This window comes from Cervus elaphus, chromosome 3 (genome assembly GCF_910594005.1).
Source record: "Cervus elaphus chromosome 3, mCerEla1.1, whole genome shotgun sequence".
NCBI classification, from domain to species: Eukaryota; Metazoa; Chordata; class Mammalia; order Artiodactyla; family Cervidae; genus Cervus; species Cervus elaphus.
Window position 1 is genome coordinate 26784201 of NC_057817.1, and position 15079 is coordinate 26799279.

Consider the following 15079-nt stretch of genomic DNA (forward strand, 5'->3'; position numbering starts at 1 on the left):
CAAGACTTCACCTTCCAACGCAGAGCCTGTGGGTTCCATCCGGGAAAGGGGGGCTAAGATCCCACGTGCCTCATGGCCAAAACACCGAAACATAGAAGCAATATTGTAACAGATTCCATAAACACTTAAAAAAAAAAACAAAAACACACACACACACACACACAAAAAACAGAGGAGGGGAAAAAACCTTCCTACCTGGAAAAGAGAAATTTGGTAATGGGAGGAAATGGGGAAAGTCTTCCCTAGAATGGCAATAATCACCCTCCAGTAGGTGTGTGATAAAGGTCAGTACCATATCTATCTTCCCTACTCATTATGGCCCCAGCGTAACTTTCCTTAAGTCACACCAATCCCTCTGCTTTTTACATTCGAAGTTTTCTCCTGGTAGGAATGCCTTGCCCAGAATGAAGGCAAGGTGACATAAAATGGAGCTCGAGATAATATAAAGCACACGGTAATGGTATAACTCTGGAGAATAGAAAACATATGGTAACAGGCACACGCGTTATGGAGACCAGTCTCAGGCTCTGCACACGCAAACAGGATTTAATTAGAAGACTGATTTCATAAGGACATTCCTACAGAGCTCTTAGCATCACGTCTGACACGGAACTGGCGTTGAGGGAATAGTCACAGTATTTGTGGGTACGCAGCGACCTCACCCGCCCCGCCCGGGGTGGGAGCCGCCCCTTGAGCGGCCAGTCAGCGCCCGGGGCGCCCAGTGCGGCGTCCGGGCCGCCACGTCGCCGCCTACCACCCTCTCGACACCCGGGTTTACCAGCCCCTACCCGGCGCTAGGTACCCGGTTCACCGGGCCGCGCCCAGTCCGGCCTGCGTCCTTCGATTGGCTCCTGCAGGTGCCTGTCGTCCTCGGCCGCTGCAGATTGGCCGGAGTGGGTGCAAAGGGGCGGGGCTGGGGGAGCGTAGGAAGGGCGGGGACCCGGATGTGTGTGGTGGCGGAGGCCGAAGAGCTAGTGTGCGGAGCTGAGAGGCCTATGGATGAGGAGGACGCGGCGGCCCCGGTAGGCGGGGATCGGGGGCGGGGTCCCGGAGGCCTCGGGTCGGTCTCCACCGAGCCTGAGGCGGGAGGCGGGAGGCGGGGGTCCTGGGCGGAGGCTTCGGAGTCAGGGGCGGGGCCTTGCGCTCTGGTCGCTGGGCTTCCTCTCTGGGGACCCTTCTCGGCCCAGTGCAGGGCCTGGGGAGTCTGGGCGTAGTCACACTGACGGGCCAGTGCTCCTTTCCCCCGGGTCTCCTCTGAGTGATCCGGGTGGAGGCGGGGCCCGGTGCGGCCTCCTCTCGCTGATGCCAAAGGCTATGGGATTCTAGGCAAGCAGATGCCCCTAGGTCTGGGGCGCCAGCATCAACCTGGGATCGAGCCCTGGACGAGTGCCGAGGAGGCCAGTCCTAGGGCTACCCCGCAGGTGCCTACCCTCCTGAGCCACGCAGTGGCTTGCAGCTACTGCAGAAGCTTGTAAATATGCGCATGGGGAGTGAATTTAGCCTAGTCAGCTTCCTAAGCCCCTACTGTATGCAGGACACTGTCAGGCCTTGATGGAACCCTTGTCCCAGGGTTTGGGATATGGGAAGAGAAAGTAACTCCTCTTTTTGTCACTTTGGGGAAAATTCATTCACCTATGCATTAGCACTGTTGGTGGTTTAAATACCTGGGTCATCCTACTCCTCTCCTTCTTCCCTACTACCATCTTTGTGGATGCCATCCCTCATTAGAACAGCAGCAACAGTCTCCTCATTAATTATTTGCCACTCTGTTTTGCTCATCTTGTGTTGAGTTTAGTCTCCAGACAACCGCCTGAATGATTTTTACAATCAGATAAGCCTTAGAAACATATCATTTCCTTGCTTAAAACCCTCCAGAGCTTTCCCATCATACTTGGAATAAAATTCAAACTCCTTAACGTGGTCTGTAGAGCATTGATCTGGCCCCTACCTTCCTTCCATCCTTTTCTGATACATTTTTTTTCTGCCTTACATTCCCTGTACACCAGTCACCTATCCTTTTTCTATTTCCTATCATGCCAGCTGCCTTGCCCCTCAGGACCTGTGTTCTGGCTGTCCCCTCTGCCTGGGATGCTCTTTCTTGGGCTTGTCACATGCCAGTCACCTTTTCATCTCATAGAGTTCAACTCGTTATTCTTTCGTCATGTCACTCTGCTTGTTCCTGCACTGTCTAACATTGTCATGTCTGTCTATTGTCTATCATGTCTCCCTCGGTAGAATGGAAGCTCTATGAGAATAGGCAGCCCATCCATCTTATTCACAGCTGTATCCGTAGCACCTTGGACAGCAGGAGCACATAGTGGGAGCTCGGTAAATGTTTGCTGAATAAAAGGATGAGGGTGGGGATTGTTGAGGTCAATCTAGGCAACTGACTTCAAGTCTAGAGTCCTTTCTGCATTCTGGGTAGAACCGGCCAAGGTGCTCAGGGCCCTGCTTCCTCCTCCTCAAGTCCCTTCTCCCCCTGGCAGGTTTGTTCTCATGAACAAGATGGATGACCTCAACCTGCACTACCGGTTTCTGAATTGGCGCCGGCGGATCCGGGAGATTCGAGAGGTCCGGGCTTTCCGATATCAGGAGAGGTTCAAGCATATTCTTGTAGATGGAGACACTTTGAGGTGAGTTTCAGGGAGGGCTTTCACATTTTCCTTATTTTCCTTTCTGTGCCAGGTCTTAGAGACGAAAAGGGGCTTTTGCAGAAGCAGACAGCTGTCTACACTGTGTGGGGATGCAGTGGACTCTGGAGGCCTTTCTGAATGGAGCAGTGTGTGCTTCTTCACCTTGCAGCTCTCTCTGCCTGTGTCTCTGGGTCCCTCTGTCCTGGTCTGTGTGGGAAGCAGTCATGTCAGAGATGGAGGCTGCTGGGGTCTCAGGAGTTGCCCAACTGTCTTGTCGAGAGGACTCCAGTGAGTCTGTGCGGTGCCTGGGTCTCCTGCCTGCATCTCTTGAGTTGTGTTTGGTGAAAGAATGACCATTTCAAAGGCAGTGGACTTCCTGTTTCGGGAAGGATGGCCCTGCAGTGCATCCTGCTCACTGCCTTCCAACCCTTTGGTTTGTGTGTTTGTTTTCTCTCTGTTTTCTGGCTTGAAACTCTCCTCTGAGTCCGTTGGAACCTAATTCTCTCACAGAGTTGTCACTGGAAGAGGGACAGAAGTAGTGCTGTCTAGCCTGGAAACAAGAAAGTTGAGGAGTAGAGAGTGAATAACTCTTTCAATCAATGAACGACTTTGGTCCAGAGGATGGAGACTAGCCATTCTCAAAGTCCACTGAGGACAGAGCCAGAGGAAAAGGGCTGAAGCTGCAGCATGAAGGATTGAGGTTAGACAGGGTGTGAGACCGCCTAATAGGCAACTGCGGGAGGCTCTGCCTCCTCTTCCCCACTGGCAGTGAGTAAGCCAGGCTTACAGTGGTCTGGTATGGGTTGGACCCTTGCTGGAGGCAGCGGGTGACCTCAAGTATCTTGTTATGGTGTTTGTGCAGATATCCCATGTGACCAGGTGGATTCTCCTCTCTGCTGGCCTTCACAGGGTGGGGGCTGGGGACACTAAGGCGCTCCCCCAAATTCCTGGGCTAGGATGCTAATGGATCTCCCTCTCCATTTTTCCTTCAGTTACCATGGAAACTCTGGTGAAGTTGGCTGCTATGTGGCTTCTCGACCCCTGACAAAGGACAGCAATTATTTTGAGGTGATCAAGGCTATGGGTGGGCAGAGTAGGGGGTGAAATGGTTTAAATCCAGGGAGCTCTTTTACTGGATTCTTGACCTAGTTCTTTAAACTTTACATCAGGATTATCCTGTTGGCTGGGAATAGGGCCCAGGGTATCATGATGCCTAATCTGAGAGGCACCGTAGAGTCCTGTCACCCTGTCCCTTCGGCTTTCCTGCCCTTCACCTTGGTAGAATTTGACCCATGTCTTTTCTCACCCCCTCACCCAAGCCCAGCATCTCCATCTCCTATCTTTTTCCATGGCTTGGAAATTATTTTCTAAGTAATTGTGGTAAAATGGGCCCCCACTTTCCCCAGTTCTCCCTCTGGGTGCCCTTTCTCTTTGACTCCCCTGTCTCCTGGCTCTTTGAGCCTCAACCCCTTTTGGTGTCTGTTCCCCGCTGTGCTAACTGTGTCCTGCTCTCCTCCCTCCAGGTGTCGATTGTGGACAGTGGGGTCCGGGGCACCATTGCTGTGGGACTGGTCCCTCAGTACTACAGCTTGGATCACCAGCCTGGCTGGTTGCCTGACTCTGTGGCCTACCATGCTGATGATGGCAAGTGAGTTGCCTCTTGTGGCACCCAACCCCTTTTCTGCGGATTTGGGAGTCTGAGATATAATGGACTACCTCAGGGTGGCTTTGGCCGTTCCTGAGGTTAAAGCGTCTGCCTCCAATGCAGGAGACCCGGGTTCGATCCTTGGGTCGGGAAGATCCCCTGGAGAAGGAAATGGTAACCCACTCCAGTATTCTTGCCCGGGGAATCCCATGGACGGAGGAGCCTGGTAGGCTACAGTCCACGGGGTTGCAAAGAGTCGGACACAACTGAGCGACTTCACTTTCACTTTCACTGGTTTTGAAGTGTTTTCATAGATTTTTCTGACCAGGTCAGGAAGGTGGCCTGTTGACTCTCCTTGGAGGTTTGCAGACTCAAAGGGGAGGGTGGAGCTCATCCAAGGACGCAGGTAGATGGTGTTGCAGAGTGATGGGGAGCAGGAGCACTAGGGAGAAGTTGGGAGGCCAGGCTCAGATTGAGTGTCGTTCCGCCCTGTCCACAGGCTTTACAATGGCCGAGCCAAGGGTCGCCAGTTTGGGTCAAAGTGCAACTCTGGGGACCGGATTGGTTGTGGCATTGAGCCAGTGTCCTTTGATGTGCAGACTGCCCAGATCTTCTTCACTAAAAATGGGAAGCGGGTAAGTGGGACATCCTAAGTGGGATTTAAATGGCTTGAAGCTGTCCAGGGACTTGTGTGAGTGCTGTGAAAGAGTCTGCTGGCTGGGACTGGCCCAGGGCTCCCTAGGCTCATTTCCCATCTTCTTCAGTTCAGTTTTAAATTCTCCTGGGCTCTCCTGCATGTAGAAGACCCTCCCCTCACCCAGGGGAAGCTGGGACTGTCCCCAGGTGGTAGACACAGAGGGACAAGTTTATGCAGTGGAGGAGGGGCAGGATTTGTGGGGGACAGAATGGAGTGATGTGGAGGAAGGTTTTGAGCAGGCAAAAAGAGGGAGAGTTTATGGCCTGGCTCTGTAAGCTGGAGGTTGTCTTGGGACTTTTGACTTGAGTGCTTTTGAGGGTATGTCTTTTCTGTGTTTTGTGTTCCTTGTTTCACTTCTCCTTTCCTTCCCTCTTCAAAGGCTAGTGATGGTGGAGGGCTGGGATAAGAACACATAGGAGAGACCCCGGCTGTCTTCCTTCTCCTCCCTAGCCCCACCTCCTGCCCAGGGAAATCACTTTCTCAGTTCTCCACTGAGGGGTTTTTCTCCTTTAGCATCTATCCTGAGCTCTCTTCCTGCTCCAGTCTACACTCAACATGTACCAAAGGTATTTGGCGGCACGTTGAGAAACTTGGCGTTTGCCTTCTAGCTCTGTGGATTCCTTGCTCAGCCAGGAGTGCTCAGCAGCTTTTTAAAAACTTCTCTGTACCTTTGTTTTGCTCTCCTGTCAGCGTATGTGATGATGCCTGGTTGCATCATTCTCAAAAGTCCCCTTGTGAGAATTAGATGAGCCGTAGGAAAAGTGAGCCAGGCGGTAGCTCCCTCCTTTCTTCCCTCCCGACAACACAGGTGGGCTCCACCATCATGCCCATGTCCCCGGACGGGCTGTTTCCGGCAGTGGGCATGCACTCGCTGGGTGAGGAGGTGCGGCTGCATCTCAATGCTGAGCTGGGCCGTGAGGATGACAGCGTCATGATGGTGGACAGCTACGAGGATGAGTGGGGCCGGCTACACGATGTCCGAGTCTGTGGAACCGTAAGTAAGGGGTGGTGTGCAGAGGGCGCCGGGGGAGCTCTAGGGGCCCCAGCTCTTAGGCTCTTAGGATTGCTTAGGATAGGCAGTGAAGACAGTGTCTTCTGTAGGGTTTTGGAAAGTGAGAATTTGGGCAGGAGTGCCTGGCACCCCGACACGATCCTTGAGTTCAGGTCTGTATTCTCTTAGCATTGGCCTTCCTTTCCCGCCTTCCCTTTTGTTTGAGAGCTCAGGCTCATCGCTCAACCCTGGGAAAAGCAGTAGCTCTTCTTTGCCTTCTTTGGTTCCTTCAGCCCCCAGGGCAGTGCACACTGCTGCCCTGTACGTCTGTCTGCCTTTGAGAGGCCGGGCTGACTTTGGAGAGGCCGGATGCCTGGACCTCCCTTTTGGCTTGAACCCAGCCCAGCTGGCCCAGCTTTCCATCCACCGCAATGTGGGACAGGTGTCGTTATAAATCCTACTCGCGTTGGGAGAGGTTCTTCGAGATCTTTTTTAAGCATCCATGTCAGTCTCTTCGGCCTTCCTACATTTAATAGAGGATGAGAATGGAGGCGAATGATGATTCAGTGAGAGTCCTTGACCCTCCAGAGCTGGCCTTTTCATACATCCCATCATACCTGTGTTAGTCCCCTGACTAGATTTTAAACTTGGTTGGGAAGTGTATAGACCTCGAGGGAAGGAAATTCTTCATACTTACCCTCTGTGCCTCATGCTAGCTTGGAAGTGGATGGCTGCTGAGTCAGGGGTCTGGCCCTGACCTCTAGTGGGCTGCTCAGGCCTCCCACTTGGAATTGTCCCTCTGCTGCCCTCCCGCCCCTGGCTCAACCTTTTCCTCCACCCTCTGGCCTTCTCACCCCAAGCCAGGCTGTTTTTAACTCAGCCTTTCATAGCAAAACAGAAGCAGTGGGGGGTGGGAGTGGGTTAAGAGCAAGGCTCTCCATTTCTGGAGTGCAAGGTTCGTCCAATCCAGGGAAAATGGTAGGAAGCGTGCACTCCTGCGGCTTCTCACACTCTGCACCCCCTTCTGGCTCTGGGGTCCAGGGACTGCAATGGCCACCAGCCCGGAGGCCTCAGATGTCCACTCCCTGATCTTCCTCTCTTCTTTCTTTTCCCCTTCCACCATCATTCTGACAACATCTACAGAGCTGAAGTTGGGGCTGAGCCAGGGCGATGTTCCAGCTCTCACCCTTGACCTCTCCTCAAGTTTTCCTGGCACCTTTCCCTGCCTGGACCTGGCCCCACTCCGCTCCTTGCTCCTCCCAGGCAGTCTTTTCTAATTGATGCCGAATCCTGTAGATGTTTATAAATAGCCTGCCTTCCTCTCTGCCCCTCCCCCAGTGCCCTCAGGCCACGCATTTAAGAATTTTTTTTTTTTTCTTTCTTAGATGTAAGCTATTGAGTTTAACTCTTCTCTTAAGCCCCAACCCCAGCTAGGGAGAGCTGGCAGGGTAGGCATGCTGTTCCCTGCATACTTGCTCCTCTGGGACTGCCTTGGACATGAGCCTCTTGAGGGATGCCTCTCTTCTAGTCTTGCCAAGCACCCCATCTTTCAAGTGAGGGTGACTTACCCAGTTTCTTCCAGCCCTTTGACCTGCCATCCCCACTCTCGCCTCCTGGCCGCCTCCTTCATGTCCCTTCTGACCATCCACTGTATTTCCGATCTGGTGATCCGAGTGTCAGGCTGCAGGAGCCTGAGAGAGGTCACTGGGCTGCGCCTGTGGCTCCTGTTTCTAAAGATGTCTAGTGCAGCTGCTTCTCCCCTCTGCCCTTCCTGTTTTTACGTCCCCCTCTGTGCGGAGCCCTTCCCAGGGACCTCGACCTCTGCTATGGTTGCAGCCTGTTTCTCCTGCCCTGATGTTGTTCCCAGGAGAGCACCCTGTGGAACCATAAAAGTCTGGGGCGGTCTGGGGCAGGCTTTGATGCCATCCCGCCGAGGTTTCTCAGTGTGGAGACTGTGGGCCTCTTAAGTGAGACAGTTTCTTGATGGGCAGGGCGTTTAGCATCCCTGGCTTCAAGACCCAAGATGCTGGTAGCTCCTCAAACCACGTCCCCCGCCCCCCAGCCGTGTGACTGCCTGCACATTCCCACGTATCCTCTTGTACTGCTGAGAAAACAGTCCCAGAGAAAATTAGAGAGACTTGATCAAATGTCACAGTGAATTAGTAACAGAACTAAGCCTAGATATTCCTTCTGTGACCCCTCCCCCCATCTTTCCCACTCTCTGATATATGCTGCCCTCTACCCAGGCCCACTCTACTGTAACCAGTCTCTCCTGCCCCCATCTCACAGAATGAGTCCAGAGTTCCTGGGCTTAAGCCCGCTTTCGCAGAGACTTTCCTGTCTAGTGTCATTAGCCAGGGGCTTCCTAGGTGAGTCTTCTTGGCCACCTTGGAAGGCTTTTACTTCTGTCTTTCTTTCAGTTTTATAGTCCCAGTTATCCTTTCTCACTGGTTCTTCCCAGACAGAAAAGAGACTTCAACTCCAGACTTTTTTTTTTTAAACCCTAACAATTCATTCTGAGAAGTTTGTAACATACAGAAAAGCTGAAAAAGTAGCACAGTAAACACCCACTGGGTCTCCACTACCTAGATTAACAGTTGTTAATATTTAGTTGTGTTTGTTTGATCTGAGGATCTATGTGTGGACAGACCTGGCTCTTTGCAGAGGGCAGTCTTTCCCTGCTTCCTGTTGTCTTACTGTCCCCTCCTAGAGAGCGCCCCCTTCCCAGAGCTCTGGGATGCTGAAGAGTTGCTGTTGCAATGTTGGCGCTGAGATGGGGGAGGCTTCCCCTCATCCCCATCCCCAGGCCTTGCGCAGTGTGCTTAGGTGACGTGCTGAGGGCGAGGGGCAGTCGGCAGGGCTGGGGGTTGGGCTCATTCTGTCTTTGTTCCTCGTTTCTGTTCACAGCTCCTCTGACAATTCCTTAGTGACAGGGCAGCAGCTTTCATACACAAGTGGGGTGAATGAGGCCCCACCCTCTCAGGGGTCCTCCCCAGACCCAACCCAGGAGGAGACCGTGTTGGGGCCTGAGCTGGCCGGTGGGAGGCATGTTCCTGGTGTGTGTTTCAGCTGCTTCTAGGCCCTGGGGCACTGAGCCCTCCCTTGATCCTGTCAAGAGGGATTAGGGTCTGGCAAGGGCGGGTTGAAGCAGGAGAGGAGGCGAAGAGTAGGTGCTGCCTATGAGGGAGGGGTGGGGTGCAGGAGGCTCTCTGCACCCTGGTCTGCAGCCTCTGCTCTTGGGGTGAACTGTTTGGCCTCTCAAGCCTTCTGTTGTGTGTAGAGGGAGGTATAGGGGGTCTTGGGAGCCTTAAGGAACGAGTTCCCCTACCCCCACCAAAGATGTTGATAGGGGCATTGTTTGAGGAGAAAGCCTTGGGAGGAAGACAGTTGGTCATCTGGGCGGAGTCATCTGGGGAGTATCCTAGGGAAACAGTGACCAGTCCTGAGAGCCTCAGGGGCCGTTCTGGTGCTGGGGGAGGAGGGTAAGGGCTGAGATGAAAGATCCTTTCCTTCTTTGTGATTGGCAGTTTCAGTCTGTTGTAGCTTTGGGATGATTGTTAATGTTTAGGGAGCATTGGAACATTGGGGTATTCTAGTATAAACCCCATTTCCTTTCCAGTTCAGGAAAGGCCGACGTGTGCATTTATCACCTGCCGGGCTCAGACTAAGCCCTTGGCACTCACTTCACTTTGTCACTGGTTTTTAGAGATGCAGGTGGTGGTTCCTTTCTGACTGTGCAAGGAACCCAGGCTTCTGGGCGGTGAGCCGCTGTGCTTTCTGAGCTGTTCTGCAGGGTGGGGAGTAAGTTTTAGAGCCCCGAATTAGTGTGTTGCATTAGTGTGTTTCATCCTCCTGGCCTTGTAGCTTAAGGAAGCCTCCCCACCCTATCCGTAGACAAAAAGGCAGCCTGCCCTCCTCAGGGCCCAGGCAGAGGGAATGGTTGGGCGGGTTTTTCCCAAGGATCAGGATCTGGATCCGCTGTCTTTTGGCTCTGAGAATGGAGAACACTGTGTTTCCTACACTGAGGCCAGTTGGATGCTGTGGGTCAAGGGCAGCTGTGGAGTCCCCCACCCAGTTCGGCAATGCAGAGGAGAGGGTGGGCTGGGGGCTGCTCAGACTGGGTGGAGTCCATGCTAGTTAATGGGCTTCAGACCCATAACCCCACACACCCACCCCCGGCCTTGTGGGGAGAGAGACAGTGGAGGAATTCAGGCTGAGCCGAGCCCACCCAGAGGACCAGAAGTAGAATTTAGACAGGGTGGGCCTTCACAATACTCGGTAAATCAGACCACCTGCAGGGGAGCTCTTTCTCATGGAAGAATGCAGTGTGACATAATGGAGACTTGGGCTAGGAGTGTGACATCGCGGAACCAGGGTGCCCTGAAGTGTGTACAGTCCTGGCTGGAGGAAGGAGGGGAGAAAGGTCCAGTGATCTGCCGCACACCTCCAGCTTTTCTCCTGGTGCCCCTGTCCCCTGCCTGCCTGCGGTTGTCTGGGGCGGAGGGGAGGATGGACTTGCGGTGCCATGGTTTCGGGGATCCAGGGTGAGGAGGGGCCAGTGCCTCCCTGAAGGGGTGGTGAGGTTGTGGCCCCTCCCTCTGCTGAAGACACACGGAGGCTTGGGCGCTTGTGCCAGCGAGCTTGATGCCTTTCCTGTTCAGGCAGGAGTTCTTTGCGGGGTGAGAGGCCAGTGTCCCAAGGCTTGCCTGGGAGAAGTGGAGGAGGTCCCCAGGGAGTGAGTTTTCTTCAGGGCCAGAAGGGTGGGAGGGTAGAAGAAAGTCTTGAGGGTCAGTTTGGCTAATTAAAAAGGGATTAAGGAATCCCAGGTGATGCTGAGGGTGGGGGACAGAGGGGACAGGGTTGAGTCACAGCCCCACTATTACCATGACAACTGATAAATAAATCCTCCCAGATTGGGGGTTGCCGCCCCGTCTTGCCCAGGCAGGATCACCGTGGGGCTAAGGAGCCCCAGGAGCCCATCAGTCAGCTCCCCTCCACACCCCTGCTCCAGCTTAAAAGAGCCGCGAGGGGCTGGGAGCAGGAATGCCTGCCTTTCTAGCCCTGCTCTGCCTGTCTCCCTGCAACCCCCCACATTGAATGCAGGAGCAGACCTGGTCGGTCCCTGGCTCCCCGGCACCTCCCCAACCTGGCTACAAACATCTCTGTTCAAAGCCAAGTACAACAAAGACCTTGAGAAGCGTATCAGTCCCATCCCAGGCAGAACTGGCTTCTGAGCTGTCTCCCCTCCCCCAGACGTCTGGACTTGGCCCCTAACCTCCGCATTCTCCTTGGCCTCCCGAGGCACCCTGAGAAAACCGTCAGGCTTCCTCTTAGCCTGGCCTTCGCTTCTCCTCTTCTATGTGTTCAGGCCCCTGGGTGGCCCTTTCCTGGCAGGCAGGGTGACGGAGGGAAGTGATGGCCGAGAGAGCCCTGTGTGGTCCTGGCGCCCAGCCGTTGGGATCTTGGGGCTGCTGTCCTGTCTCCCCACAGCGAGGAGAGCGTCCTTGGCTCAGTAGGCAGGTGGGTGCAGTCTTCAGTAGGGGGCTCAGCCCTCTTGCTCCTGCTGCCACCTCCAGTCACCCGTCCCATCCTTGTTCTCCCCTGCCTGCTGGGAACACTGAGTCCCTCCTCCTGCCTCCAGCACCACTTCCCTTTCAGCCGGGCTTTCTGTGAGAGACAGGAAACTGGTCCCCAGACAGCCTTGGAACCAGGTTTCCAGGGGGGTGTCAGCCTGGCCCCCACCTCTGGCTTTCTCCCCACAGCTGCTGGAGTACTTGGGCAAGGGCAAGAGCATCGTGGACGTGGGGCTGGCCCAGGCCCGGCGCCCACTCAGCACGCGTAGCCACTACTTTGAGGTGGAGATCGTGGACCCTGGAGAGAAATGCTACATCGCCTTGGGGCTGGCCCGGAAGGTGGGCACTAATGCTGGCTTTCTGCCTGGGGGGATGCTCAGCTCTGGGGCTTCTGGTCTAGAGCTGGGAGCTCCTAGAGAGGTGAAGGGACCAGGCTGCAGAGAGGCGTCTTAACCTGAGACAGAAAGGTCATGTGTGTCTGCTATGTAAGGGTACAGACCCCCAGTCACCTCGGGGCTGAGAGAGGGTTGTGAGCCTACCACACACACACCAGGGCCTAGATGGGGGGTGAGGGCACCCCACAACTCTGGCACCCCAGCACCTTCTCACTCGCCCCCACCCCCCGCAACCTCCAGTGCTTGAAGGTGTGAGGCTGCCGGGGTGGGAGCAGCCGTCTGGGTTGTAGCTTGTTCCAGAAGGTGAGGGTTCAGATGCCGCTCTCCCATCTTCTTTTCTGCGTGGTACCACAGCTTTCCTTTTTTCACGCTGGCATAGGATTATCCCAAGAACAGGCACCCTGGCTGGAGCAGAGGGTCTGTGGCTTATCATGCAGGTGCGTGAGGGGCTGCGCTGGGGGAACCGGGGCTGTGGGGATGGGGGTACAGGGGCACCCATTTTCCTGACTCCGCACGAGGGGCCTCTCCTCCAGCATCTGACCTGAGAGACTCTCCCCTGCTGCCCCCTGCTGTCCCCTTCCCAAGCTGCTAGCGCTTTCTCCTGTTTTTCCTCCCAGCCCTACAAGCCAGGGGAGCAGAACAGGGGCGGGGAAACTGGGCCCAGGCTGGACATTCCAGGCCTCTGAGTTGGCTCCCTCTGCTCCCTTCCTGCAGATTCTGCATTTTCTTCCTTTGACTGGTTCGATTTCCTTGCGGGCTTTCTTTAGAAAGGACGAGCCTTGAGTTCCTGGTCCCCCCTCTCCCTCCCCTCCGAGGCCCCTCTCCGCTCTCTGACCAGCTCCCAAGGGAGTTCCCCCCCAGCCGTTTGAGGGGACAGACCTATGTCTCTCTTCTGGTGCCCTCATCGTCTCTCCTCCCTTCCTTGGGGCCAGAGAGGGAAGGAGGGACACTTGGGCTTCTAGCGGGGGCTCGCTCTGGGGGTGTAGGGTGTCAGCCCCTCCTGCAGGTGCGTGTAGTCTCCCCTCCTCCCAACAGACGACGGGAAGATCTTTCATGGCAGCGGCGTGGGGGACCCCTTCGGGCCACGCTGTTACAAAGGGGACATAATGGGCTGTGGAATCATGTTCCCCCGGGACTACATTCTGGACAGTGAGGGTGAGTGGGGGTGACCGGGCGCTGGGTGGGTCCTGCGGGCAAACCGCGGGAGCTCAGGCTTGCTGGCCGCTTAGGTGACAGCGACGACAGCTGTGACACAGTGATCCTGTCCCCGACCGCCCGAGCTGTGCGCAACGTCCGGAATGTCATGTATCTGCACCAGGAAGGGGAGGAGGAAGAGGAAGAGGAGGAAGAGGAGGACGACAGGGAGGAGATAGAGCAAGAGCACGAGGGCAAGAAGGTGGTGGTGAGTGCGGGGGTCTGGGGCTGGGATCCCTGCGGAAGAGAGGGCGGAACCTGGGGAGGGGGCGCAGGGTTGCTGAGTGGGGAGGCTGGTTTCCGGCCTCTGGACGCCCTCTCGTGGTCACCTCCTGCATCGCCCTCTGTCTCTCCTGCGGTGGTGGGAGTTGGGAGGGACGGGGTTCAGGCCTGTGTAGCCCCAGCATCATGCAGAGCCTGCTGCCCATCCCACTGTCCTCCTCCACCCCTAGGTTTTCTTCACTCGGAATGGCAAGATCATTGGGAAGAAGGATGCTGTTGTACCTTCTGGGGGCTTCTTCCCCACCATCGGGATGCTGAGCTGTGGGGAAAAAGTCAAAGTGGATCTGCACCCGCTGAGTGGCTAGGCCTTCTCCCTGGACCTGCCCCTCCCCTCTGTCCCCTCCCTTTGCAGAACCAGGTACCCAGTTCCTGACTCCCGAGGATCTGCCTACCCAGCAGGCCCCAGGGAGCATGTCTGCACTCTGCCCCTACCAGATCAGGCCCCTGCCAAGCTCCTCCATGCCCAGTTTCTGGCCCGGGCCTGCCCCAGTCATCAGTCCCTGGGTGAGAGACCCTGGTTGGACAGGAACAGGCCCGAAGGGTGGTGTTGCTCTCTGGCCAGGTCCCCTCGGTTTTGGCCGTGGGCTCCCGCGTCCCCCTTCCTCATTGGCCCGTGTGAAGGGAGAGGAGTGAGTGCTTCTGTCTCAGCTGCTGTTGGGCCTGAGGCTTGAGAGGGTGGAGCCGGACAGCCCCTTCCCCGCTTACCATTGTTCCTGGGGCGCCTCCTCGTCTGTTCCCTGTCCTCGTCCTCGTGGTCGTGTGAACCAGTTGCTGCTGTCACCCCCTGGCTGGGCTGGGGGGCTCTCTTAGGGCCCTCGCTCTCCTTCACTGAATGCTCTCCCTAGAAGACTACTCGAGGGCCTCTCTTCTCTCCCCACAGAGCCAGCTCCCTCCCTCACGACCTGCTGGGGCACCACGGTCCCTGAGAACCCCGTCTCTGGCTCCCCAAGCTGTACACACGTAGATGGTGCCCACGGCATGTAGAGTGAGACGGGCTGTCAGGTCCGGGAATGGAGCCTTTGCTCCTGTCTCCCTCTGGCCCTCCTCAGCTCACCTGTGGCACCTTTGTCTCTAGTTCCTGAGGATGCAGGTTGAGACCCCAGAGCCTCTCTCTCCCACACGGTGAGGGCAGGACCCCAGAGCCCAGTGGGAGCCCGTGCTGCCCTGCCCCACCCGCACCCGCTTGCTGCCTGTGCCAGTTGCCTGTTTTGCTTCAGTGTTTGATCTAGCACTCACACGTGTCCTCCCCCACCAGGCCCTCCTGTCTCCTAGCCTCTTGACACCGACCCCTCCCCACACAGTGACTTCCGGGAGGGAGAGGGAGCAGGAGCCTTGGCCTCGGTTTGGGGAGAGTGAGCAGGGCTTTAGGGGAAGCAGTGAGCTGTTGTACTGCGGGGGCCTCCACTTTGGTCCTCCCTTCAGGCCCTGCACTATGATGTATGAAATGTACAGACCAGAGATGTTTATACAGCCAATAAAGATGGAGTTTCCATATTTATCAGTACAGTCGGGACAGGGGAATCCTTTCCGGTACACAGGGCGGGGACAGGGCTGGAGGAAGGGGCGGTGAAGGGCACTTGCTCACGAGGCATGTGTGGACTGCTGTGGGGCCAGGGAGAGGGATCGTGTGTGTCCCACAGACATGGCTTGGGCCTGGGATGCCCCCAAG

At 55.9% G+C, this 15079-nt stretch overlaps 1 protein-coding gene across 1 annotated transcript; it reads left to right on the top strand.

Annotated features, from left to right (window-relative positions):
- Positions 1-877: 877 nt before the first annotated feature.
- SPRYD3 (SPRY domain containing 3) lies at positions 878-14914 on the top strand. Its single transcript, XM_043883200.1, has 11 exons — positions 878-1022; positions 2487-2633; positions 3626-3701; positions 4157-4281; positions 4778-4913; positions 5784-5969; positions 11729-11878; positions 12314-12371; positions 12970-13089; positions 13164-13336; positions 13581-14914. The coding sequence occupies exons 1-11, from the start codon at positions 1000-1002 to the stop codon at positions 13713-13715; spliced, it is 1329 nt and encodes a 442-aa protein (XP_043739135.1). The 5' UTR covers positions 878-999; the 3' UTR covers positions 13716-14914.
- Positions 14915-15079: the final 165 nt, after the last annotated feature.